General features: G+C 41.8%; 1 protein-coding gene across 1 annotated transcript in view; it reads left to right on the top strand.

Annotated features, from left to right (window-relative positions):
* Positions 1-3,192: 3,192 nt before the first annotated feature.
* Positions 3,193-25,993, top strand: part of ntrk1 (neurotrophic tyrosine kinase, receptor, type 1) — a 31,056-nt gene continuing 8,255 nt past the window's right edge. Inside the window, exons 1-14 of the mRNA XM_020640415.3 lie at positions 3,193-3,912; positions 9,863-9,937; positions 10,841-10,912; positions 14,759-14,827; positions 16,128-16,282; positions 16,774-16,919; positions 18,151-18,289; positions 20,562-20,888; positions 21,229-21,246; positions 21,353-21,411; positions 21,500-21,602; positions 23,310-23,465; positions 23,783-23,913; positions 25,725-25,897. Of these exons, the coding sequence (XP_020496071.2) occupies positions 3,716-3,912; positions 9,863-9,937; positions 10,841-10,912; positions 14,759-14,827; positions 16,128-16,282; positions 16,774-16,919; positions 18,151-18,289; positions 20,562-20,888; positions 21,229-21,246; positions 21,353-21,411; positions 21,500-21,602; positions 23,310-23,465; positions 23,783-23,913; positions 25,725-25,897 (1,820 nt within the window). The 5' untranslated portion in view covers positions 3,193-3,715. The remainder of the gene's footprint in view (positions 3,913-9,862; positions 9,938-10,840; positions 10,913-14,758; positions 14,828-16,127; positions 16,283-16,773; positions 16,920-18,150; positions 18,290-20,561; positions 20,889-21,228; positions 21,247-21,352; positions 21,412-21,499; positions 21,603-23,309; positions 23,466-23,782; positions 23,914-25,724; positions 25,898-25,993) is intronic.

Raw genomic sequence — 25,993 nt, forward strand, 5'->3', positions numbered from 1 at the left:
GGAGAAGCTTTGAATTTTTGCACATAGATGTGCCTAAACATGCACAGGACACTTGGAAAACACACTAAAGGGCATATAAAACCAGAAAAAGCATAATATGGGACCTTTAACACAAACACACAAGGTAACATTGTGCTGCAGATAGTCTTATCAGCTCTGTTTTAAAGGCTAAGTGACACATACTTTATCCTTATTTCTCTTGAGTTGTCTTACATTAGGTCACATTTACTGTACATCTCAGGTCATGAACCAATCAATATATTTTAACATGCAGTCTCCTCTTTTGGTTAAAATACTTCCTATTTTCTCAAGGATCAATGTCCGATTGGCTTCCTGGGAAATTTCCCCCAGCTCTTTCAGTTCCTTGTCGACACATTTCACACACTTTGAGTAGGTCAAAGGGGATTACTTCTTCATTAAAAAAAACAACTTCTTGTGATAGTTACTCAAAAAACTGCTTTTTCTTACTTTTTACTACTTGATTCTTTATCCAAGCATAATATTTAGAAAGAAATTACCAGAATAAATAACATTCAATCATAATACAGAATAAATCTCATACTTCCTTTCATATATACAGATTCATTGATCGTGATCACACTTCTTACTTTCTACTTCAAGCTGTAAAATGTATATCAACTATCCTATGACACTTTACCTACAGACCCGGTCGGCACACTTTGTAATATTATTCACACAGACCCAACATAAATCCACTGTGAGCAAGCAGCTGGGAACAGTGACAAGAAAAAAAATACCTTTTAACAGGCAGAAAGCTGTTGCCCAATTGTACAACTATTGCACGGCTTACAACTGTGAATATGATGATGGATGTGATGTTCAACAAGATGGCTAGGGGATGAGGGGAGTAACAATAAAATAAAACCATGCAGGGGAAAGAAGTAGGAACTAAATATAAGCAAAGTTTAAAAGGATTTAAACACAAATGTTCAACACAAAAGATAAAGATTCTTCTACAAAACACAAAACAAAAGAGAAGCCAATCTTATTATCTCAAATAAAAGTCAAGCACCAATAAACAAGATACTACGTGAACAATAATATGGAGTTAGATCAGTCTCAATATTCACAAATGCACACAGAAGGATTCACAAATATATTTCATTCTATATAAATGTAAAACAAATCCACAAATAAAAAAATAAGATTCACAAATGTATTTCTAATTCACACACAAATATTTATAGTTATAGTTATGTAATTGTTGCATTTGTGTGTGGGATTTTTGAGACTCCCCTGCCATGGTTAGATTCACAAATGCATTTTTTTCAGCAGGGAAATGTATGTAGCCAATCAGATGTCTCCTTCCTATTCAGCCAACCACAGTAGCATAGATTCAAGAGTATGATTCAATGAGATCACTTTAGCGTTGCATCTGCACATACAGCGATTAGCCGAGCTGTCAGACAATCTGATTAAGTCATCTTTATTCTAACCAGCACAAATAGTCTCTGTGATTATCGTACTATATATGGAAAGTTGTTTGCGTTGAATAAACTGGTGATTTTCCAGCCGATGTGTTGGGGCCGCGGCTTTTGAAGGACCCATTGTTTACTATCGTTATTACGTTTACAACCAGACCAGGCATCTGCAAAGTCAGCTATATTTTCCGTCTGACATTCGTCGGTTTACAGTCTATGGTTTCAGCTTACTTTGTGACTCTGCAAACTCTTACCGAGTAGCGTTTGTCTGTTTATAGCTCAGAGCGCGTATGTGGGTGGTGAAGCGAGTGAGGAGAGGGAGAGCGGAGGCGAGTGTGTGTGTTCGATCGGTGTGTGCACGCGCGAGTCACGTAGTTGATGCGAGTCAGTATCTGAAGTGTATGTGCAGTCTGAGCTCTGTGTTGTGTAATAAACGGCCCAACCCTCAAGAAACAAGCCGGTACTCTCCATGTCTGCTTACTATTAGCTGCGGTTCAGTAAAAAGAACGGGTCCCGGAGTTGAGAGCTAGCCTACAACTTCGGCCCTGGAGCTGGAGCAGATCAATAAGTCTCCGCTGTCCGCTCTGACCACGCTCCAGATGCTGAAGCAGGAAAAGTTAAGAGTAGTAGGCCTAACGTTACTGGACACAAAAAGTCTGAACGATGAGAGAAAGCCTGAAAGTACCGTGGATGGACACCTGGCCATGTTAACTTGTGACAGTGACCGCTAGTCTGTCATCAGAATCATGTTGAATGTGTGTTGATACATAACCACACGCAGTCATATAGCAATGTCATAACCACGACAAACAATTCCATTTATAGTACGACAATCGCAGAGACTGTTTGTGCTGGTTAGAATAAAGATGACTTAATCAGATTGTCTGATAGCTCGGCTAATCGCTGTATGCGCAGATGCAACGCTAAAGTGATCTCATTGAATCATACTCTTGAATCTACGCTACTGTGATTGGCTGAATAGGACTCCACGGCATGGAGTCTCAAAAATCCCACACACAAATGCAGTGAGGTTCACAAATGACAAACAGTTTGTAAATGCAGACTGAACAGTTTATATATTCGTGGATTTCTATTACAGGTATACAAAACCAGAAATACATTTGTGAATCTTATTTTTTTATTTGTGGATTTGTTTTACATTTATATAGAATGAAATATATTTGTGCGCGCATTGAAATCCATTTGTGAATCCTTCTGTGTGCATTTGTGAATATTGACACTGATCTAACTCCATACAATAAGGCCTCGATCGGAAACACACTCCTTCCACAGAAAGATTACACAAAAGTTTCTCGACGTCAAAGACAAGCACACACATACAGCCGACTGACCCACTGGCAACTGCTGCCTCCTCTCTCCTGCTCTTAGTAGCTCAGCCTCTGATTGCCAAGGTGCCACAGGTGTGGCTGGGCACACTCAGGCTGAGGGGCAACCCCTGGTGAGCACGCAGGAAAGAGAGACAGAGAGAGATAGAGAGAGAGAGAGAGAGGGAGAGAAAACGTACATATACACAACACTACAGCACATAACAATGGTGATAAAAAAAAACAATCTCAGAGACCTTTAGTGCTCTGCTTTCATTTCCTTCAATGAAACATGGTGTTGCACTTTTAGTCTCAAGTCTCCACATCCTGCTTTACTTCCCCATAACCAAGTCTCAGCAATAAGGAACCTTCCAACAATCAATTCCCCCCTGAGCAGAGAGCCGTCCATCCATTGCATACAGCGGGATGTTTCTGCAGTCCTGTTGGAGCGTCCCTGCTGCACACATCCTGGCACGCAGGAGCCCTGACTTTCTTGGCTCTGTTACGCCTCGAGCTGTCGGCAGGACAGAGGGCCGATCAGATCTCCATCACCATCTCCTCCTCCTCATCATCATCAACACACACCCTTAACCCCCAACCCCTCCTTCTTCCCCCCCTCCCTCAGAGGTGTCTGGTGACTCTAGCCCCTGTTATCTTGCCCCTCCCTTCATAGTGGAGAAGAGGAAGAGAGAGAGAGAGAGAGAGAGAGAGGCTGCAGCCCACTACCACTATGTCCCCAGAGGCCCCTTGCCTGCCTGCCTGCCTGACTGCCTGCCCCTCCTGCTGCTCAGTACAGCTGTGGCTCAGCACCAGACCCTGACACCAGCTGGGATCTCAACCCTGCCAGAGGATCCACGAGAAGAGTTTCTCTTCATTAGGTGAACCACACAGACACTCAACTCCAACTACAGCTGCCAAAAAAAACCTCTCCTCTGGCCATCTATAATCATGGCTGTGGCACCCCGGGCCGAGGCGCTCACCCTGCCCCTGGTGCTCACCTTGCTCAGCCTGGCACCGCTGCCCACTTTGGGAGGCTGCCCATCTGCCTGCCGGTGCTCTTTCGCCATGCTGCAGTGCCTGGAGTCCGATGGGATCACCAGCATCCCGACACTGGCACTGCAGGAGAGCGAGAACGTGACAGAGATGTGAGTATGAAGAGACACCTGCTCTGCATTTGCTTCTAAATGTGTCAAAATATGTCAGATGTCTTGAGCTTGGTGGCTCTCTAAGCTTGTTTTTCTCTGCTTGTATTAAGTTAAGCACTATTGGTTGATGTTGGATAAGTTTGGAGCGCCTCAATGGCACAGTTGTGATCTTCACAGGTAGTATTTACAGCTGGTTTCAAATGTGATCTTGGAGTTTTCAGGTTAGGAAAATATATGTATCGCATCTTCTGTCCAATGACTTTAAGTCTGGAGAGTCTGTCGATGTGCTCCATTTGTTAAAATATTGATACAGAAATTACTCTTCAGTCATTGGTGAGGCTTTCCCATGGTGCAAAACAGAAGGAAAAGTATCCACTTGACAAATGTGGAGCTGTTGAATTGATCGAATCGTTGAGGTGATGCAGTGAAGTTGTTTTTGATTGCTTTGCCTTGGAACAACAGGTGATTTTCCAAATGCTATTTGGTGACAGGTGTCACCTTTTCAGTCTGACGTTGTGGCCCAACTATGCCTTTGTTTAATTGTTGCATTACTTGTGCCAAAAAGATTTGATTTTTGACCATAAGTTCTAGGTAGAAGTCTGATGCTAGCACAGTGTGAGAAATAATGACAAACGACTAGAACTAAAAACTGGAGCGCATCTGTGTGAATCACTCAAAATCCCAATGAGAAACCACAAACCACAACGTATCTGCAATGCTTGTTGTAGTTTCTTGGAGTTTGATTTATTTAGATTCTCCTCTGTTTTTGAATCAGAAGGGGTTTTTTTTATTAGCGTTAGCCAGCTTCAGATGCTGCTTGCTTTAAAGTAAATCTGCTTCTATCTGAGACTCATAAGCATGGCTAGGGATTTAGGTCACTTTTGGTCACTAGAAATCAATTATGGATTGATGCTGACAGTAACTGGGAGAGAGTGATGGGAATTGGACGTCCGATCGTCTAGTGAGCCTCAAACTGTGGCGTCAGGGTCTTTGAAAGATCTCAGAGCCAGCTTGTAGTGTTGTGGAGACTTTTGTTTTGTGTAATAATAAAGACATACTCTGTTTACATATAGCTGACTTCAAGATCTGAATCGTGTGTTATTAAAACTATTTAAACACAGCTCTAACACTGTGGTGACATTAGGACATCAGGGGGCAGGATATGCTGAAAGAGCCCGACCGATTAATCAGCCAGCTGATAATATCGGCTGATATTTAGCATCTCCAGTGACTATCGGTATCGTCTCATTTTTGAGGGATCAACGCAATTAATGTGTAAATCTATATCTATCGCTACAGATCGAACACAGATCTAAGAAAGATATTGGCCGATATATTGTCTATCGGATTTTTTTCCCCCCCAAATTTCAATATTGGTATCGCCCTCAAAAATTCCATATCGGGTCAAGTCCAAGCTATAATGATAATTTTTGCTTTTACATCAATGCTACATCAAGTATCAACAAAAGAGGAAGAAGAAGAAAATACTTGTGACCCATAAAGAAGAAGTTTTATTAGATGCAAGGAGCTCGCACCATTCCCCTGCATATATTCTTCGGTTGTGCGCTGGTCGCAGGATATAAAGGTCATCACACCCTGCCACTTGCACACTGTGATTTTTCCTGATTATTTCTTTCCTGCTGCGTTCTCACAACAGCTCACTCCGACTTCACCTGAAATATGTACAAGGGGGATGACAGGAAACATTCCTCTTGAAGTTAGTTCTGTTTGCGTTCACACTCGCAGCTCACCAAGACATTTTAAGGACGTTATCAGGAGTTTTGTGCGAGTGTAAAAGCATCATTAATGAGGACGTATGACCACAAAAAGTATATAAAGCGAAATTTGGTAAGTTTAGAATTGAAGATAATCTGCTGCTGAGGTTTGGAGGCTTTCTTACAGTCATGCATGTCAGATTTTTGATTAATAACCCATTTATAGACATTCAAACCCCTGAGGGAAAGTGTTTGAATAAAAACCTGCGAGGCTTTTGCTCAGAAGAAGTGAGACTTCCCGCTCAGCTGTAGCACGTCGGCAGCAGATGACTGTTATTTAAGGCTGGCTTTTTCAAAACTTTGCATGGAAAAAAGAAGTAGAAACTGACCACCTGTGATTTAAAGAGGCTGCTGTATTATTATGCAACCCACCATCAGCTCCAACATGGAAAAGTAAATGTCACTCTCCGCTCCACCACGCTGTTCTCTCTTTGTTCCTGGCCCCGGATCTGAGCAATTAGCACTTGTTAAGAAGGAACTACATTTGTTCAAACGCTATTTCAGTGGAGCAAGTCAATTTACCGTCTGCTTGTCTGCCTCTATTCACCCTATACCCCCCTCTCTCCTCCTCTTTCTCTCTTTTCCTCCCTCGCTCTCGTACCTTGGAGGTATTTCCTTGTACCTACGGCTCGACATGTTTGGCAGAGCTCAGGGTGAGGCTCAACATTCTGTCTGAACCGTTTCGATCAATAAGCAAGCGGGCCTTTCTCTGCCTCTGTTTACTGCGCTGCTCTACATGCCAGCAAACAACAACACTTTGCTGTATTGTCGGCGCGAGGAAATAAAGCCGATACGTGGAACAAACAAGGGGCCATGTAACCGTGGAACAGGCCCGAAATTCATCATACGCTGAGTTATAAATTCAATTTTGTGAATTGCCAGTCAATGCCCCCACCCGGGAACAATAGATGATATACAACCCACTTGGCTCAATCCAATAAGTAAAGGCGATGGGTGATCCTGGGCCCACCTGCCCTGTAATCACATTATTGCTGTGTGGGTCAATCAGACATGAATAAAAAGGTTTGTGTGCTGCAGCTGACAAACAGAGAAGTGGACGGTTGAAACAGTGCCACATGCTGAAAGAGGCTGCCATTAACTACAAATTACTGCAGGTATTTTTTCAGTGTATACTCGACACGCTTTTATACTGTAGGGAAATAAAATCTATATTCAAATCAATCTGTATGATAGACATGTCTCCCAATGGATCAATATGTGCAATATCTATCCATCATCTAATGATCCAGCCATCCATCCATCCATCCCTGTTGATAGCATTAGAGATTGTAAGCGGAAAAAACATTTAAATAAAATCTTTATAGCTATAAAAACCACTAACTATTAAAAAACAGCATATCGGGAGCAGCAGTTGATTGATTTTTAAAATAAAATCCCCTGCAGATGCTGTCAAAAATGCCGTAGCCCCAATGTAGGCTCTTAAATGACCAAATAGCAAACAAAATCAGATCTCTGCTGTCTTCAGCACCAGTTTCTGAGTCTTTCTTGGTCTGCTTACAAGTACACTGTGACCATATTTAAAAAGAAAACTGGCTTTTGCATATATAAAGTCCTGGAAATCTTGGTTCCCTCCTCCCCCCATGTTCTTACTCATTTACATACTGTACGTATGTTTGTTTGAATGGGCACTTTCCCCCATGGGGTATCACTGGAGGAGGTAAATCGAGCCAAATCTGCTTTTAAATACATTGCATATTTATGGTCCTCATCCACATTAAATTGTGTATTGCTCTTCTTGACCTTTACTGTGCAGAAAGATTTAAATGTTTGACTAAAGATCTTTTTACTTTCACCTGCTTGCCACGTCCACATGCAGCACAGGATGATTTTTAGTTATAGTCTTTTTAAAATGTATAATTTTCATGTTTTTGGTAAGCAGCGTCCCAATGCAAGCATGCAAAAATCTGCAGTTCCTTGAGTGTCCACTTGAGGTTGGCTGCAAAAGCCAAGGTCTCCTCATTAGGTCCCATATCCTTAGGCCCATTGTTTTAGCAGAAAGAAACATGTTTACAGCCTGGTTAAAAAAACTCATCTTTATTGATTTTATTAAGTCTCATAAATGTTCAGAATTTGTGGCATGGCTGGGCTGATGAAACAAGTTGGCATGTTGCAGCTATATACCAGGAGGCTTAAGGTCTAAGGTTAAGAGTTGTGCACATGTTTGCATAATTGGGGGCGTGGCTGATTTGACCAGCCTCAACATTATCTCTTCTTCTCTTACTAGGTTTATCAAAGTAAGCATTACCAATATGGCATCCACCGTCATTCAGCTTCAAACAGCCTCTTTAAAAACAAAATGGGTGACGTCGTTAAGATGCCGTCCATTTTTTATACAGTCTGTGATTCAACTACAGTTTTCTTCATCCACATATCAAAGGTTTTTTTTTTGAGTCAGCTGTGGTTTAGATAAAACATGTCAGTAGTTTTTACTTGTAAAGTTTGTGTAAAAAAAAAGAGCTACCTGTAACTGCTTTACTCAGTATGTTCTTATTCTTTCCAATCGTCTTCCATTGTAGCAACCACAATGCACTCTACTTGAAATATGAATATGTCTTGGTGTTATCTTTATGAAGTTTTAGGAAGGCTTTCCCAATAAAGTTATTATGAGTTCGGAGAAGAGTAAAGAGCCTCATTAAGAGCTTTAGAAAATCTTTCATTCACTGTGTTGCTGAAGTGAGAAAATGGAAAACACATATGTTGCTGATGAGTGGCTGTAGAGAGTGGACGAGATGGCAGAGAAAGGGTCGGACAGTTTGCTCCTGCAGGATCCTTGGTAGGTCCGATCCAGCCGTCTATTCAAACATCTCATGAAAGGAGCTCGCTGTCCTTGTAATGAGTGCTGAATTGATCCACAGCTCACTCGTAATTGTGAGGTATAGGCTGTGCTTGGAAATAGCTTCCCATCAGCCTCGTCTACCCGGCATCTCTTAAGGTATTATTATTTTCCATGAGCAGAAGATTAAGATGTTATATGAGCTTTGTGGTTTGTGGGTCCATGGACCTTCTCGGCTGGTTTTGTTATGTGTTGTTAGTTTGTTCAGTGGAGGTCAAGGAGGTCAGACACGTCATCGTGGGGCAGAACGTGGAGGATACTGTCCTTCTAGATTTCAGTGCACATGTGTTCAAACTCCAGCCATTCACATGGTTGTTTGATTTTCTTCCAATCTCTATTTTTTTCTGGGTTTCTTTCCTTCCAGCTTCTGTAAAAGTGGTTAATTGTTTAAATAATTAATATGGCTGCCAGCGTTAATGTACTAATCAAAGTTAAAGTTTATTCTCTTTAAATCACATTTATCACGTAAAGGCGCACTGTACTAAAGGTCAACCACCACAGCTTCTCTCTGTAGTCACAGTGATGGAAAGGAACGACACCACTGCGCCTGCGAACATGTCACTTTCACTTAAAAACAAACAAACTCCAAGACGAGTCGAAAGTAATATCCACCTCCTTACATCAAACATTTCACTTTGTGACCGTTCCTTTTAGCATTTTTCATTGACTTATCGAATCTTTAAAGAATTCCTGTTTCTGCGGTTAAGTTGATGTTGTAACCTTCATTTTACCGGGAGTTCATTATTTTCAAAATAAAAGCAGGTCTGTATCCAGACAGGAAGTGAAGTTTCCTCAGCTTGAGACAGAAATAGTGGAATTTCAAACATGAACATTTGTGATTAATGAGGATTAACTACAGAAATTCAGCCATGAATCACTAATTAACAAATGCATCATGCTGAGTATTGACAGGAAGGTTAAACAGGTGACGTAAACTAATTTCAGCCTTTTCTTTTACAATAAATGCTAAGTGTGACTTATCATCCCTAAAAGGCTGCTATTTCTCTTCTATATGACTTTTTACTTTATTTGAAAATATGGCTTGGCGTCACCAAATGGCTTACATCCAGATCGAACCATTTTCATAATAAACACAAACAATTTTAAATCCTCCTATTTCATTCTTTGGTTTGACCCTGGTCAATGAACTCTGGGACTATGATTGCCATTTTCAAGTGTTTTTCCCTCCATCTATTGCTGATTATTTCATTCAGCATGGACTTAGTTGATCATCATTGCAACAAAAACTGAAGGTCACAGCGAAAGGAATTCACCTTCGACTCTCCCTCTTCTCTCTTTCTCTCTTTCTTTTCTGAACCAGCTACATAGAGAACCAAGCGGGCCTGGAGAACATAACAGAGATCGATCTCATAAACTACAGAGAGCTGAAGAACCTGTAAGTCATGTTTTTCTCATACTACAACGTAGCTACTGTAAGACAACGACAAATGTTCAACCAATTATTACTCCTTATATCAGGCAAACATGTTATTTTTCTGTTACACTGTTAACGATAAAGTTCGTTTAAGAAATTCTCAGTTTAATATTCTGTATAAATAAGAGTTTAAATTCAGTTTATAAGCCACAACTTTGCAACACAAATTGGATAATGGTCTTGAGCTTGTAGAGCGCTTTTCTAGTCTTCTGACTGCTCAAAGCTCTTTTACACCGCAGGTCACACCTACACATTCACACGCTGATGGCAGAGGCTGCTGTGTAAAGTGATCATCAGAAGTAACTAATCCTATTCATACACATTCATACACCGCTGATGAAGCAGCAGGAGCAACTTGGGGTTAAGCGTCTTGCCCAAGGACACGTCGGACATGTTGCTGCAGGGGCTGGTGATCGAACCACCGACCTTCTGATCGATTCTACTAACTGAGACCACAGCTGCCCGAGGGAGCTGATGGCCTAGCTGTTAGGTTGCACCCCATACACCAAGGCTACAGTCCTCCAAGCCACACTGACTGCAGGGTACACACCGACTCCCCACCCAGAAACATTCCAAGTCAACCCAAAAAAAAGCAAAACATGAAAATCCAACCTCACATGGAGGCCCATAACTGATGATTGAGCGGCAATACATTTGTATAAGTCTATATTTTATTTTTTAAGGTTAAAGCAACTGATTCTACCTTTTAAAAAAGTAAACGTAGATTATTTTCAAAGACACTTATCAGGTTGAAGATGAAGATAACACTGAACTGACTTTTATTCCTGTCACATTAACTCCTAACTTCATGCCCCTGTGCTTTTGTTCTGATGTTTTATTGTGCTTCCTCCCCTCCCTCTTCAGCACGGTCACGTCATGTAAGCTGAGGCTCATCTCCGCCAATGCCTTCCAACACAACCTCAAGCTGCAATATGTGTAAGTGTCCTTGTCGATACAAAAGGATTGTCTTGCCTCGTGTCATGTTTTGACCTGTGTGTGGGTCAACCTATTTGTCTGTGTCACTCAGGGCTCAGATGGCCTATTTACCACTGCACATGTCACACATGAAGGTAGAGCTTCATTTCTCAAACATTACAGTGACTCACCCCTCGTTCGAGTAGGTTATAACTCATCCACACATCCGGTAAATATGTGAGCTCATTTGAGATAATGGAAGAATAAATGACCTTCATTACACCGTCTCTCAAGGTGAGGTAAAGCTGTTACAAATATGCAGTTGCTTTGGACCCCAGTATTAACCACGGGCTTCACCTAAGTACTAAGCAGTGGTTCCCAACTGGTGGGTCGGGACCCAGAGACGGGTCGCGGAGCCATTTTCAGTGGGTCAACCAACTTACATGCGCTTACATATTTGTTTTGTTCAGTTTCTTGCGCCTGTCACATGTGTACCGACTGAAGATGACACAAAGCCACACTGGGGAGCGAATGCATGGAAACCAATACATATTCCAACTGGCAGGGCCAAGGGTTCAATTATTTGTTTTCCTTGCTCCCAAAAGTTCATGTCAGATGGGTTAGCCATTGGGGCTTATCCATTACCAGCTCGATTCCTGCTCAGGTCCACAAGGGGGAGGGGGGGCGGGAGAGGTGGGGGGAATCAGGGACAGCATCTTTTAACTGAACGTAATTTTGTCATTTCAAGATTAATGCAGTTATACTGTATCAATAAAGGGATCATTTGTTTAAGCTTTAAATTAATCAAATTCTGACATTCCAAAAACAAGTTTTATCTCCCTTTTTCCTGCAATACAAACGTAATAAAACGTCAAATTATGCTGTTGTGTGATAGATAGATAGATAGATAGATAGATAGATAGATAGATAGATAGATAGATAGATAGATAGATACTTTATTGATCTCGAGGGAAATTCAAAGCATCCAGTAGCAGGTTACAAAGACGTACATGACATGAAACATTTGTTACAAACCTACTATGGAAAAAGGTCTCCCTTTATTATCCACTTTGTTTTACTATTTAAAATGTAAACAAATATTTAAAGCTTTGGTGTTTCATTTGTCTAAAAAACGGTTTCATTTTAGAATCCAGGCCCAACAATGAAAAACGTTCTCTTAAGACTGATTGACTGGAGGCTTTAAATCTGTCTAGTCAACAGCAGCAGACCTTTATCGCAACCATCTTGTCCTCATCGTTTTACTGAGCGTGTGCGACATGTCCGATGTTGTTTATCTGAGAGACAGGAGGCGGCTTTTGAGGACCAGAGTTTCGTGGTTGTAGGCGGGGTGAGCTCGAGAAATTGGAGAAGACATCCACCAGTCACCTTTTACTCGCTCACTTTGGCGGATTATCGACAACTGATGCATAATAAATACACTCCACTAAGGGTCCATTATCACTTAATCAATACTTCACTGTGGAGGGAGAGGGTGGGCTAGGCTTTTGGGGTGGGGGGGGGGGGGGGGGGCATGGGGGAGGTCTGATGTGACAGATGTGTTTCTAAGATGAAGAAGGACTGAATATAATCAAACTAGACAGGGGACCCCACTTTGGCTTTTCTCCATTTGCCATTTTCTTTACCCACAATCCTCCCTGAAACGAATCGTCTTTACAAAATTACTTTCAGTCTAAAGACGGCAAACAGAACATGAGCTGCTGTCCCTGATTCTCCTCTCCTCTCCTCTCCCGCCCCCCTCCCCCTTGTGGACCTGAGCAGGAATCGAGCTGGTAATGGATAAGCCCCAATGGCTAACCCATCTGACATGAACTTTTGGGAGCAAGGAAAACAAATAATTGAACCCTTGGCCCTGCCAGAGTGAATATGTATTGGCTTCCATGCATTCGCTCCCCAGTGTGGCTTTGTGTCATCTTCTGAGGGAGGTTTTTATTTACAGTCTGGTTTCTTGGCTGTCTTTGGATCATTTGAGAACCCCTGTGATGATATATTATCAGCCTGAGAGGATTGACAAAAGGATATGCAGCATTCATCAATCACAGGATTTTGAAGGCTTGGCATTTATAATTTTTAGATGTAGGATTATGTTGTTTAAAATGTTAGATTTACCTATTTTTTTAATATTAAGGGTTGCTGCATTTCTAGTTGCCTCTGAAGGCTCAGGTTAGGCACACATGTTCTTTAAGCTAAATGCTAATGGCATGCTTCCATGTTCATAATAATAATTGATTGCAAGTTTGATTGCATTTAATCCAAAATTTGTTGAGATAATTAATATAAAACCTGTAAAACATAAAGAGCCTGTGTCCGCTAACGTTGTTTTTTTGCGCTGGGGGGCGCCCACAACCTCTGCTTCAGAGCGTTTCTCACCTGCTTGCTGTTGCTAGGTTACCAAAGTGTATTTCAAGTGTATTTCCTTTATTCAAGAAAATACAACCAAGAAAACGTGTAAACAATGTAAAGGATTGTGTAATCCTGTTCTGGCTTTAGCAGCAGCTTTAGACCTTGAGATCGATACCATCGAGAAAGACCAGTCAGATTCATTTATCTTCCACAATAATTGTTGGCAAAGCTGTTATCAGAAGTTTTTTGATTCTGATTGTTTCCAGTGGGTTGTTTGCCAGAAGGCCAAACATTGCCTCTTGTTTTTTTTTTTTTTAGAAGAACTCCTCTCTTCATGAAGACAGAAAATTAAGACTTTTCTCCTTAGATGAAACTCTGAGTTTTTCAGTCTGTGAAGCTGAGCAGCGTCCTTCATGAGAACTGTTTGTGTCTCTGGACTAATCACCTATTGTACTGAACACTACGCGAACAGAGAGACAGAGAGAGAGAGAGAGAGAGAGAGAGAGAGAGAGAGAGAGGTGTGCTGGAGCCGTTTGTGAATGCTGCTCCTGCCTGGTGAGAAATACTTGCCAGGTAATTGATCAGAACCCATTTGGATGCATTAACGTTTTCCACCGAGAGTAATTCAAAGCAGGTAAGCAGTGCTCCGAAAGTGAGCAATCAAACCGCAGTGTGACTCAACGGCACAACAGGACGAGATTACAACAATGAAAAGAACATTTTTACTTAGGTTTTTCTTCCATTTAGGCTGCCAATAGTTTTATATTTTATCATGTAAGATATATCATCGGTCTTAAAGGAACATATGAGGAGATGTTGGATTGCAAAAGTCATATACTCACATTACAAAGGCTTTAAAAAAAACAACTATTTGTGCATAGTGTTGTAGTCAAGACCACAGTAATCGAGACCAAGACATACCCGAGACCAGACCAAGATATTTAGGGATCAAGACCGAGTCAAGCCCAAGACCAAGACCAAGACAGGGCGACACTAAGACAAGACCAAGACCATAAATAGCTTTGAAAAATAATCAACTTGTGTGCACGGGGCGTGTCACTCACCGTAACGCTGGCAAGGTTGCAGCCATAAACAGGGGATAAAAATCTAACCACAAATGAACTAAAGTTGTTTGTTGTTTTAGAAAGAGACATTTTCCTTCTAATCACAGTAATGATGTGGACAAATAGTCTTTCAGTGGTGGTTTTGATCAGGCTTGATATCAAGTTGAGTACGCCCAGTCTGAGATCGAGACAAGTAAGAGTAAAAATGCTTTCAGTTCCGAGTAAACAGTAGATCAAGTACTTCAAAAAGTGGACTCGAGACTGGTCTTGAGACCGTTTGAGAACAAGACTGAGTTGTACAACACTAGCATCTAATACAGTAAAGATAAGCTTGATACCACATTTAGCTTTTCCAAACCACAGGTTGTGACATTCTGTTTATCCATTGAACAGTTAATCAAATGTTGTTAATGTTTCTTTTTCTCTTCTTTCTGTCTCGTAGGAACCTGGCATCCAACTTCCTCGAACACATCTCCTGGAGGGTGTTTCATATTCTCCCGCTGCTCAACCTGTTAAGTGACTTCACATTCATAATGAGACCACTCTCAATCACTCAAATATGTTTTCTAATAACCAGGAGGTCAAGTTGGCTTTAAAAGAGGAAATAATCTGACTGATTGGGCTCCACGGCGACAGAAGGGGCACAAAAAGCACCTCAATCTGCCACTGCCTGTGACCAGCTCACTTGTTCAGTATCAGTGGTAATATCGGTACATTTAGTAGCCTCAGTCTTGATTCAAAGTTGTCTGTTGCCAACAATATTTTTAGGAACTCGACCTTTCATTTGTCAAACATTTGGACACTGTAAGATTTGCATTTATGGATGATATGAAATTCTTTCAAATGAAGATGTCAAATGTATCAGCTGGTTCTTGCTGCCAATTTATCAAATATGCTCGGTCAGAGGTCAAAGGCTTCAAACTGGGTTCCCTTTTAGCAACATACTGGACATTCTTTACTTCATAATGTTTCAATAAAATCCATAAAACTAAGGTCAAATACAAGAAAGGCATCCCTGGATTTTGTCTGATACATGACTTTCACCCAAGTGAAAACAAAGCTCTAGACTGCCTCTTTATAAGAATGAGACGGAAAAATGTTGTCCATAACTTTACACTCTTCAATTTTCACTTCCCAAATCTGGTAGTTTTGGTGTTGAACTCTGACTAGACTGCGGCCAAATTGATGGACAAGCGTTCTAAAATATGTAATATTTTTCATGGAGCTTTTGAGAGTTTAGCAACATGACCCATATTTATTGTTGGACACTGGTACCTTGCAGATGCAAATCCAACATTAGAGGTGTACCTGCAGCGTCGTAGTTTAAAGTATAGAGCCACGCCTCAGTATTTGATTAGTTAAAAGATTAGTCAATTTGGTATTAAATTGAATACATAATCTGAAAAATGACTTCTGCTTGTTGTTTTTCCTGCTATTGAAGAGACTGGAGGGGGGGGGGGGTGAGGGGGTGAGGATATTGTAATGTTTAAAAGGCAACTAATGGTGTTTTCACACATGCACAGAGCTTCAGAAAATGATATTTAGGGGGTTAGCTGCATGTGTGAACGCAAGCAGTCGAATTTTATACCCCGACTTTAGCCTAACATTGGCTGGCAGGGCAGAACACAGCTGGTAGCATTGAGGAAAACTTGTGAGAAATGTGAGATTCTCTTTTCTGCTCACTGGTTTGTTCTTTTCAAATCGTTTATTGTTGATTAACTTCTTGTGGATTCACTTTTCTTTACCATGTGTGGAAACTGTCTATGTTACCAGTCAGGGGAGAGCTGATGTTCCTCTCTTTCTCTCTTCAGGGTTTTGAGGGACAACCCTCTCGTTTGCTCGTGTGACCTTCACTGGCTCCAGGAGTGGCAGCGTAGTAAACGCGGTGACGTGGATACTCAGATGTTGTCTTGTTTCTCCAACGAATTGGAAGTACCACTCAACTCTTTGGTGATAGAAAACTGCAGTGAGTTGGCCTTTTGTTTTGATATCTGTATAATGCACTGTATAATACTCGCACATATAGCTGTGCAAAGCATTCAAAATATGATCAAATCTAATGACAAAATATTTCTGCTTATTGTTACTTTACTCCGATGTTTAACCTTCATTTTGTCACTTTAAAGTTGTTTTCAAAGCCTCTGCTAAATGAGATATGAAAATGTTTTATCCAATCTGCTGGAAAAGGAAATAGAAAAACATTCTTAAAAGCTTTCAATAAAGCTTAAAAAAAGCAGCTGCAGAGAAAGGCAGGGAAGAAATCCGCTCAGCATTGTTGCTTTAATCACATACAGTAGGAACATGTTGGAACATCTTGTTGCCAGGAAACATATGAGAGACCTGGGGCGCTGTTTCTTAGAACCACTCGTACTACTAATAAAAAAAAAAAATAGTAGTATTAGTGTTACCATCAAATCAGTGACCTGAGCTCTATGCTGTCTCCTCTGCTGCTCTCAGGTCTGCCCGAGGTGAAGATTTACTCCAGATCCAAAGACAAGATTCAAGAAGGAGGAAACCTGACTTTTGAGTGTATCGTGACGGGAAGCCCAACTCCCAATGTGAGATGGAGAACCGAGAAACTCCGCTCCCGCTTCTTAACACAGGTAGAGTCAAAATTACAGTAAACGTTCATGACATTTAGATAATTAAAAGATAATGTTCTTTATTCTGTACGAAACAAAACTTGAGAATTGAAGGATATAGTTTGTTATATGTTGCACAGATTGTAAAGCCACATGGAGACACATTTGTGATGAGCATGCAGGTAAATTAAATTGACTACACACTTAAAACCCAGCTTGAACAAACGTTACATTTTTTTGCAAACCCAGGAGATTTGCTTTGTTTTCCTCTAAACTTGAAAAAAAAAAAAAAACATCCAACCTTTCATTCTCTGTACAAAATCTCTGAAAAACTAAAAATCTGCAGGTTAAAGTCGATATTTTCCTTAGCATCGAGGAAATCATCAACTTGCACTGTCAAAAAAATGAAAAATAAAACAAAAGCCAACCCTAGATTGCTTCTGCTGGTGAAGCTAAAATCCTGATTTATCTGATCTCACCTTGGATCTTAATTGTCATCCAAAATCTGAAGTCTTCAGCTGTAACAAATATAATTGCTTATTGCAGAGAGGGTCAGGCAGCCAGACGAACAAAACTCTTCAATGTCACAAAGAACTTGACGTTCAAAAAGAGGAAAAAAAAAGCAAGGCCTACACAGTCATACCTGAAAAATGACAAGAGAATGAAAGAAATACAATTCGAACCTGCCTTCATTTCCTCTTGGCTGTCAAATTGAGTTTAAATTCTCATTTGTCCAACGGCTCTGTGCCTCTCTAACACATCACTGTGAAGTCTGAGATCCCTCTCCGTCCAGGATGTCATGTGTTGTGGACAGAATTTGCTCAATAGCCTCCCAAAAAAAAAAACATGAAACCCCCCTCGCTCTATTTGATCTCTCTTTATTGATGCTTTCAACTTGAAAATGCACTTTCACTCTCACTGGCTTTTAACAGTGTCTGAGTGTTGTTGCTCGTATAGCTGCATTTGTCCGAGGGCAAACCTCTACAGGGACTTTTTGTCTGTGTGTAGATTTTCAAAAAACTTTTATTTTAATTAACCTGTCCTTTTCTATTTGCTCTTCTTCCTGCACTCTAGCTGGGCTTTAAGCTGTATAAATAAAGTTCGGTGTTTGGATCTATTGATCTGTAGAATAGTAAATCTGATCTTATTTTCATCCTATAACCTGCAGATACCTCTAAGTGATCCATATGAAGCTGTGACAAATCTGCATTAACCTCCTTTTGCTCTTTGTGTGTGCTGTCTGCTACTGCAGGAGAGAGTCAACGGCTCCAAATTACATGTGGACCTCTTCCTCACCAACGTTTCCTCCAGCGACAACCTGCACAACCTTACCTGCGAGGCCGAGAACCAAGCCGGGCCAGGGGAGGATATGGAGCAATTGGACATTGAGTGTAAGTGCCTTCAAAAAACCCCCCAAAAAAACAACACACTCTTGAAAGCTCACAGGCTCAATACAAGTCGTCGGGGCTTAATGGAGGTTAGGGCGAGAGCACACCGGGGCCATTTCTCGAGTGCAGGCAGGGTGGACAGGCAGAGAAAAAGGAAAATGCACTGCACTGATTTCTTCTAAATGCCCCCTCTCCAAATACGAGCATGTACCCACCATGCTTCTAATGGAGCTCTTTGTCATCTGCCACTCAGTCTGGCGGCCGGTGAGAAGTGTTAAAATCACGAGTGAAGTGCTGCAGGTATGGCCCGCCATTAAACGCAGGGATACAATGAGGGGACAAAAAGAGAGAGCGAACTTTCCTCACCTCGCTCTTAAAGAACTCCTTCACCTCATATACACTGCACTCCTGAATTACAGTTGCAGCTTGACCCTGGAGGTTTGCTGTTGTTGTCTCCTCTCGGATGCATTAGTGCATCGGGAGGCTGGCGCAAACCGAAAGAATGACAGCACCCAGCGGTCCCACAGAAAACGGAGTCAGATGCATTAGTGATACATTACTGAAGCGAAATACTGCCCAAACAATCTCATATATCAGCAACTCAGTGACACTCATTAGAAAATAAAGCCAAAAAGAGCAGGGCCGCCAATCAGCTGGAGCCAAATGCACAAGCATCAAGGGACAGATAATGAACGTCAGGAAAATGGGGCTGATAACCCGCGCGAAGATCTGATTTGAGCCTGTGCTAATGGACTTTTCCCTCCTACTCCGGAAAATCGCTTCATCCGCAGTGATTGGCAGTCTGTAAATGCGTTAGTGCAGCTAATCTATCAACATCAGCCCCCCTGGTGGACGGACACTCGTTAACCGCTAGCCCTTTAATTACTCTTAATTACCTCCCAGAACAGTGGGTGTTTACTGCTGAGTGGCTCTCTGTCCCATTGATTCATGGCACTCGTGTGGGTTCCCTCTCATAAAAGAGCCTTTCTACTTGGTGTTTTTTTTTTTTGCAAAGTCATTTTTTTCAATCTTTCGGGTTAAAAGGAAAATTAGTATCTTTATGAATACCCATCATAAAAGACATTAACATTTTGCATTGAAGCCAGGTATCATTTTGTGAATACGCTTTTTTTCCTTTTTTCCAAAATGTTTTTTGTCTGCCGTGAGGTCTAAAAAACTAGCCGGCTCATTAAACATAATTCCAGCCTTCCTTTTAAACCCTGCAGAGATAAAGCTTGTGTAAGATTAGTGGGGGCTGTTAATGGATAATTAGTTAAATGTGATAAACAGCACTTATTTTCACTCAGTGTAACAGACTTCAGCAAGGCGAGACAAATGCCTCGGTATCCCCCTTAGCGCAGCACTTTGTGAGGCTGGGTCATGGGTTAAGAGCAGCGCGAGGGGTCTCTGCTCTGTTCGATCTAGACGAGGCCATTTCCTGTTACTCGATGTCCGGAGGAGCTTCCAGGTAGCTTTTTGTGGTCGGGGGCACGAGGACGACCAGGATTCATTATTCATAGCAGGTCAGCACAGGTTTGCAGTACAGATGGAGAACATTGATTCATGGAAACTCAGAGGGAACCTATTGGAAACTTCACCAAGCGTTACACATGATCAAGGTGCACATTCAGCATGTAATCGTAGCATTTAATGTAGACGTTTAGGGGAATGTGTATGTGCCCAATGGATCCAATATCTTCTTTACACAGGGGCGAGTCCAGACACTTTTTTTACTGGGGTGGCCCAACTGGGGTAACCTTCCATCCATCCATTATCTATATCGCTTTTCCCGTTGGGGCCACGGGGGGCTACAGCTGATCCCAGCTGTCATTGGGCAAGAGGCGGGCTTACACCCTGGACTGGTTGCCAGTCAATCACAGGGCCAAAGTAACGGTGGCAAGGAAAAACTTCCTTTTAACAGGCAGACCCGTTGAGCGGACTCAGACTCTACTGCGACCATGTTGGGTTTGGAAAGAGATGCAGAATGAGAGAGACAAAGGAAAACCAACAGAGCAACAACAATAACATGAACAATAATGCAAACAGCAGCTAATACAGATTTATGCCCCCCCCTCACTCTGACATCTCTCCGTTAGTGCATGTCCATAGGATCCTGTTTGTGCATGTGTGTGTATTTCAGCCTATGTGTGTGAATGTGTATGTCTCAATAACAGAGTGTAAAACTGAATTTCCCCCCTCACAGGATTGATAAAGTATATCTTATACCTGTCAAAGTCAACACCCCTTAACCCTCAAATCTCTCTTCTTCCTGCAGTTCCAGTCAAAATCCTCTTCCTGTGGGATGCTGTGCAGCAGCATCACTGGTGTTTTCCCTTTGCAGTGGATGGCAACCCTGAACCGACCATCATGTGGCTCTGGAACGGCAAAAAACTAAAGGAGAGCATTTACATGTACACTCAGCTCATCCCGGACACAGCTGACGGATCAGTGAAGCACGGTTGTCTCTTCCTCAACAAGCCCACACACTTCAACAACGGCAAATACACTCTAATCGTGGAGAACAAACTGGGACGGGCGGAGGCCACAGCCAATGGGATGTTTATGATCAACCCCTTCGAAGATCCTGAGGGGATAATTCCAGGTGAGTTTCTGAGATTCTGTTGTTGTGGAGTTAGGCTGCAGAGAAAATCACTCCCATGATTCCTCGCCAGCCTCAAGGTCATATTTTCTTATAGATTTGATTGAGAGCCCCCTGGTGGCTGAATTTATATACGGTGTGTTTAAAAAAAAAATCGCCAGATATAGAAACATTACAGTGAAATCACTGTAGCATACTTAGTATTCATTCAGACTTAATCAGCTCAAAGTTTACTTTTGAAAAAGTCTTTGTGTGAATGTCTGATGAGTCAATAAACGGTCAGAACATCCTTGAGTATAGCACAGATTACAGATTGTGTTTTTTCTTTCCTCCCATATGCCAGTCCCTGACGTTGTTCCAAGTAAGTCTTTGAACGATTTTTACTTCACTTAAAATCTCAGCATGGCTTCTAAACACTTCGTGGTCTGTGTATGTTTTCTTTAACGTATGTAATTTCTGCGTCTCAGTTCCAACAAACAAATCAAACATGGACGTCACAGAGAACCCCGAGAGTCGAGTGTTTGTGGTACGTTTGCATGTCATTCCCAGTACAAATTTAATAACCAATAATGTCAGTAAGATAATTTGAAATGTTTTTTTTCTACTTTGAACAGGTATCTGTTGCTGTGGGTCTCGCTGTGTTTGCCTGCACTTTCCTCCTCATCATGATTCTGGTGATTAACAAGTGTGGCCAGAATACGAAGTTTGGTATTCACCGTAAGTCAGTTCACACTCTCTGAATTAGTGCATGGATAATAAAGCTGTGAGAGACATATTATGAAGTTTTGGATGTATGCTAAGCTTTGTTGAAGTTACCTAGGAGGATATATACCCCTATCTTGTGTGGATGTTAAATATTGAGGCCAATAACTTAGCTCAGCAAAGCAGATTGCAAACAGCTTTTTTTTTTCCTTAACTGAGACTTGCAGGGTGCTGTCTCCAGATAACACGTGTTATGAATTGGCATATACAAATAATGATTGGTTGAGTGATGATTAGTTTCTGATACAATTTTTTCCCCCTAAAACGATGTCCGTTATGTCCCCTCAATTACGGATTAATTAAGTGTTGAAACTTTTTCAGTTTTTCAGATTCTCTTTGTCCATGTTTTGAAAACCTGCAACAATGCAGTAAGACCGTGAAACAGAAGTTTGGCTTGAAAGTGACCTCAGAGGAAATTATTCACCGTTTGAAAATGGGGAATTTGCCAGAAATACAATTTGGTTTTCCATGTCATTCAGATAATTCAACTTCCGTTTGTCTCTGATTTATCGCTGTGCATCCGTGAATAAAGCCAAGCAGATGACATTTCCCTCTCAATTTGGATACTTCCGTTAGAACAGGTAAATGTAGTACATCGCGTCAGCCATCGAAAAAGGCTTTTGTGTACTTACCAAAAAACAGACAATCACATTTGACATTTCTTCTTCTTATTTTAAATAGTGAATTTCAACCATGCGGAAGATTATCACAGGCATTATATGTTTAAATGCTTCACATCATATCTTAAATGTCAGTGTGAAGGCATTTATGTACACAAAATGGCAAGTACAAGTGCGGAAGACTCAACGACCGCCTCAGCCCCGAACGGCTGACAGACAAGAGAAGTGGAAGAAGCCATAATCAAAGGTTCTGCCAAGTTATTCTTTCAAGTCTCAGAAGGTTCTGTCAGACTTCCGGAAAGTAATGCACATGAGGGACTCAGTAATATAGGACTTCCACCGAGCTGTAAGTTTGCACACAGGCAGCCGCTGTGCCTTAATTACTGAGGAGAATGGCGGTAGAAACCTCCCTTGGCCTTCACCACATGGTAAAGGCCATTAAAGAAGATGGATGGATGGATGGATGGAGGAACAGCTAGACGTGGTATAGCTTCGCTCAGAGTCCCCCCCACCCCCCACCCCGCCCCCCACCCAACACACACGCGTACACACTCATCTGCCCTTCTCACTCTCAAAGTGCCTAAGTGGGCCTGATTGCCTAAGTGGACCCTGCTCCCTTTTTCCTTCCCTCCATCGCGCTCTCTTTGTTGTTCCATTTTCCACCGTGTTGGACTCTGGGGGTTCTGTGGTTTGCCTTGCTGAGTGGGGTTTTACAATTTGGGCCCCGCTTGTTTGGCCTTTAATACGCACCATAGTCAGCGGTGGCAAACCATTCTTCCTCCAAGTTTCATTTTTCTGTTCATTGAGGCCTGATTGCTGCGTGGTTGATGATGGTGATTATTAGAGCTTGTCATCATCTGTCACCATGGCACCAACAAATGTGCAGCCGAGTTTGCAGCGGAGAACAACGATTTATTGGGGGGAAAAAATGGGTTCTGAATTGCTTCTGTTGATGGCCGCTGCAATCACAACTGTTTGGAGGCTGATTAGGTGTTGCATATCTCACACTTTGGCTTGTTTGTGTCCCTTCACTTTTCATTAGGTTCATCAGTTTTGGGCACTGAGGACGACCTGGCTGTGTCGCTCCGTTTCATGAACTTTGGAACGAGTCCGCCCTCTTCCGATGAAGACTCTGGTTTATCCAGCTTTGTAGAGAATCCACAGTACTTCTGCGGCATCATCAAGGAGAAAGACATGTGTGAGTGCTGCTGCTGAACCTGTTTACACTCTGCTGGGGTGATGTGGTTTGCTACTAAATATACTCATCCTTAGTCCCCAAACTTTTATGAAATGTCAGTGGATTAAAGTTGGAGTTAGAATTTGGGAAAGGCATTTTTCTGGTCACTCAAGTCCATGTTTTTAACAGTCAAGTTTAACAATCTAGTAATCACAAAAGGCACAAAAAAAGGATTTTAAACAACAGAAACTACATAAGAGATATTTATAGCAAATATGATAAGAAGATACATGTAAGAAGACATTTCATTGAGTTTTCTTTTTGTATCTCATGTTCAGTTGTGCAGAATATCAAACGTCAGGACATTGTGTTGAAGTGGGAGCTGGGTGAAGGTGCGTTTGGCAAAGTCTACCTGGCAGAGTGTGCAAACCTGAGCCCAGACAGCGACAAGATGCTGGTGGCCATCAAGGTGAGTGAAATGACACCGCTAGCTTTCCCTGTTAATGTGGTTTTATCCCCACAAAACTTTTGGAGAGTTTTCACATATGCACTTCAAAATTATTCGAGAATTCCAGGGGGAATTTCTCTGAAATCCTCCTGAAATTCTGGTTGTTCACACATGCACCTCTCGGAGGGAGACTATCCCAGTCGGGCAGGAATGGGGCGGTGGGTTTCCTGTGGCTAGACATGACGTAAACAGAATGACTCAAAAGTGGTGGATGAAGAGACAGAGTCTGCTGTACATCACTATAAACAGAATATTTGCCTTTACATCAGTGCTATGTGTAGGTTAATTTGGTGCAGGTGAGACCTCACTGGTCACAGTCTATGGCCATGCAGACTTATCAGTGGCGGCTCTAGACCACTTTTACTGAGGGGGCCAAACTGGGGACAGTTTTTTTGTCAGAGGGGAACATTAAACCCAGGTGAAAAATAGACAAAGATGATCGCTTTAAAAATATATTATGCTAAATAATAGCGCACATCATTAAATACCGCAACATAAAATGCCATGATTGATATTTGTTTCAGTAACAGTATTTAATACTAGATTGTGAGTCCGGTTGTTGAGTCAAATACTGTGTATGTATTATTAGGGGGGCTCTTCCTTTTGGAGGGGTGGCCACAGGCCACTCACCCCGGAAACTTCTGGAGCTTTTCAAGCAGTTTTGTGCAGGTCTGAACAAGGCTTTAGTGAAGCCATAATTTAAGCCGTAACTGCCAATTTGCTCATGTTCTGTGCGCGCTGAATTCAGTCAGCGTCACAGTTTTGCGCTGCCACACTGGGTCATATTTCTGGAGAGTTAGCGCAGCCATCAGTGCTGTACACACGTGCCTTATTTGACTTAATGTTGATGAAGTGATGGAAAATCGAGTCCTTTTATTGTGTTTTATTTTGAAATTGACTGGACGATCTGTGCTTTTCCTTGTCCGACTTCCTGTCTGGGTTGATCTATTCTGTCCAGCTTGACGCGTGCTTGCAGCGAGCTCCATCCAAAAACAGACTGAAACAGAGCAGAGCGTAGTGGTGCTGCTGGCACACTGCGGAGATGAACCTCTGCGCTTGCTGTGGAAACAGGAGCATTGACTACAGTGTGTGGCGCTGACGGACTATGTAGAAATTGGCATTCAGTGTGGAGTGAGTTATAAGCCTCCTGCTGTGAGGCGCATGTGCAAGAAAATCAGGAAGATTTCAGGGGGCAGTCCCTGAAATCATCCCAGCTCAGGACCTTTGTTGCCCTATTTGAGTTAGAGCTCTCCGCTGATCCACTATCTTATTCAGATAAAAATATCCCAGTGGTAAATATGTCAATTTAAGCACTTGATACTTCACCAACAAGTGTCAAAGTAAGTACACTGCACTTATACTTAAGTCCTTTTTATACTGATACACCATCCTGTGGTTTTAGAGTGAGAGGACTGCCAGGTGGTTTAATACTGAGCTCAGGCTACAGCAGGTTAATGTGAATAACCACAGTGAATAAAACAAGCTCATGAATCTGACTCTGCTCAGATTTATCATGCCATTAATCAGATGTATGCCTTAATGACAACAAATCATCACTCATTGCTAGAAAAGGACTCCTGCCTCTCTAATAATACACACATATCCTCTATAACAGAATCTTTATTTGTATTTTTCTCTAACACAACTCATTTTCTTTTAATATCTTACTCATGGCTGCCTTAAATAATCTTGATTTAAGGTAATTATTTTGACTTTGAGTCCAGTAAAAAATGATCTTTTTGTCATTGCACACTTGCCTTGTGTGTCTCCAGACTCTAAAGGACGCCAACGAGTCGACCCGGCAGGACTTCCAGAGGGAGGCGGAGCTTCTGACGGTGCTTCAACACCAGCACATCGTGCGCTTCTACGGCGTCTGCACTGATGGAGAGCCGCTTGCCATGGTGTTTGAGTACATGAGGCACGGAGACCTCAACCGGTTTCTCAGGTATGAAGCAGATAAACTTCATGATGCGTTCAAGTCATGTGTTCAATTTTTTAAAACAGTGAATTTAACATAAATCCTGTGATGAATGAATAGTTC

The sequence above is a fragment of the Labrus bergylta genome, chromosome 8, assembly GCF_963930695.1.
Source record: "Labrus bergylta chromosome 8, fLabBer1.1, whole genome shotgun sequence".
In the NCBI taxonomy this organism is placed as follows: domain Eukaryota; kingdom Metazoa; phylum Chordata; class Actinopteri; order Labriformes; family Labridae; genus Labrus; species Labrus bergylta.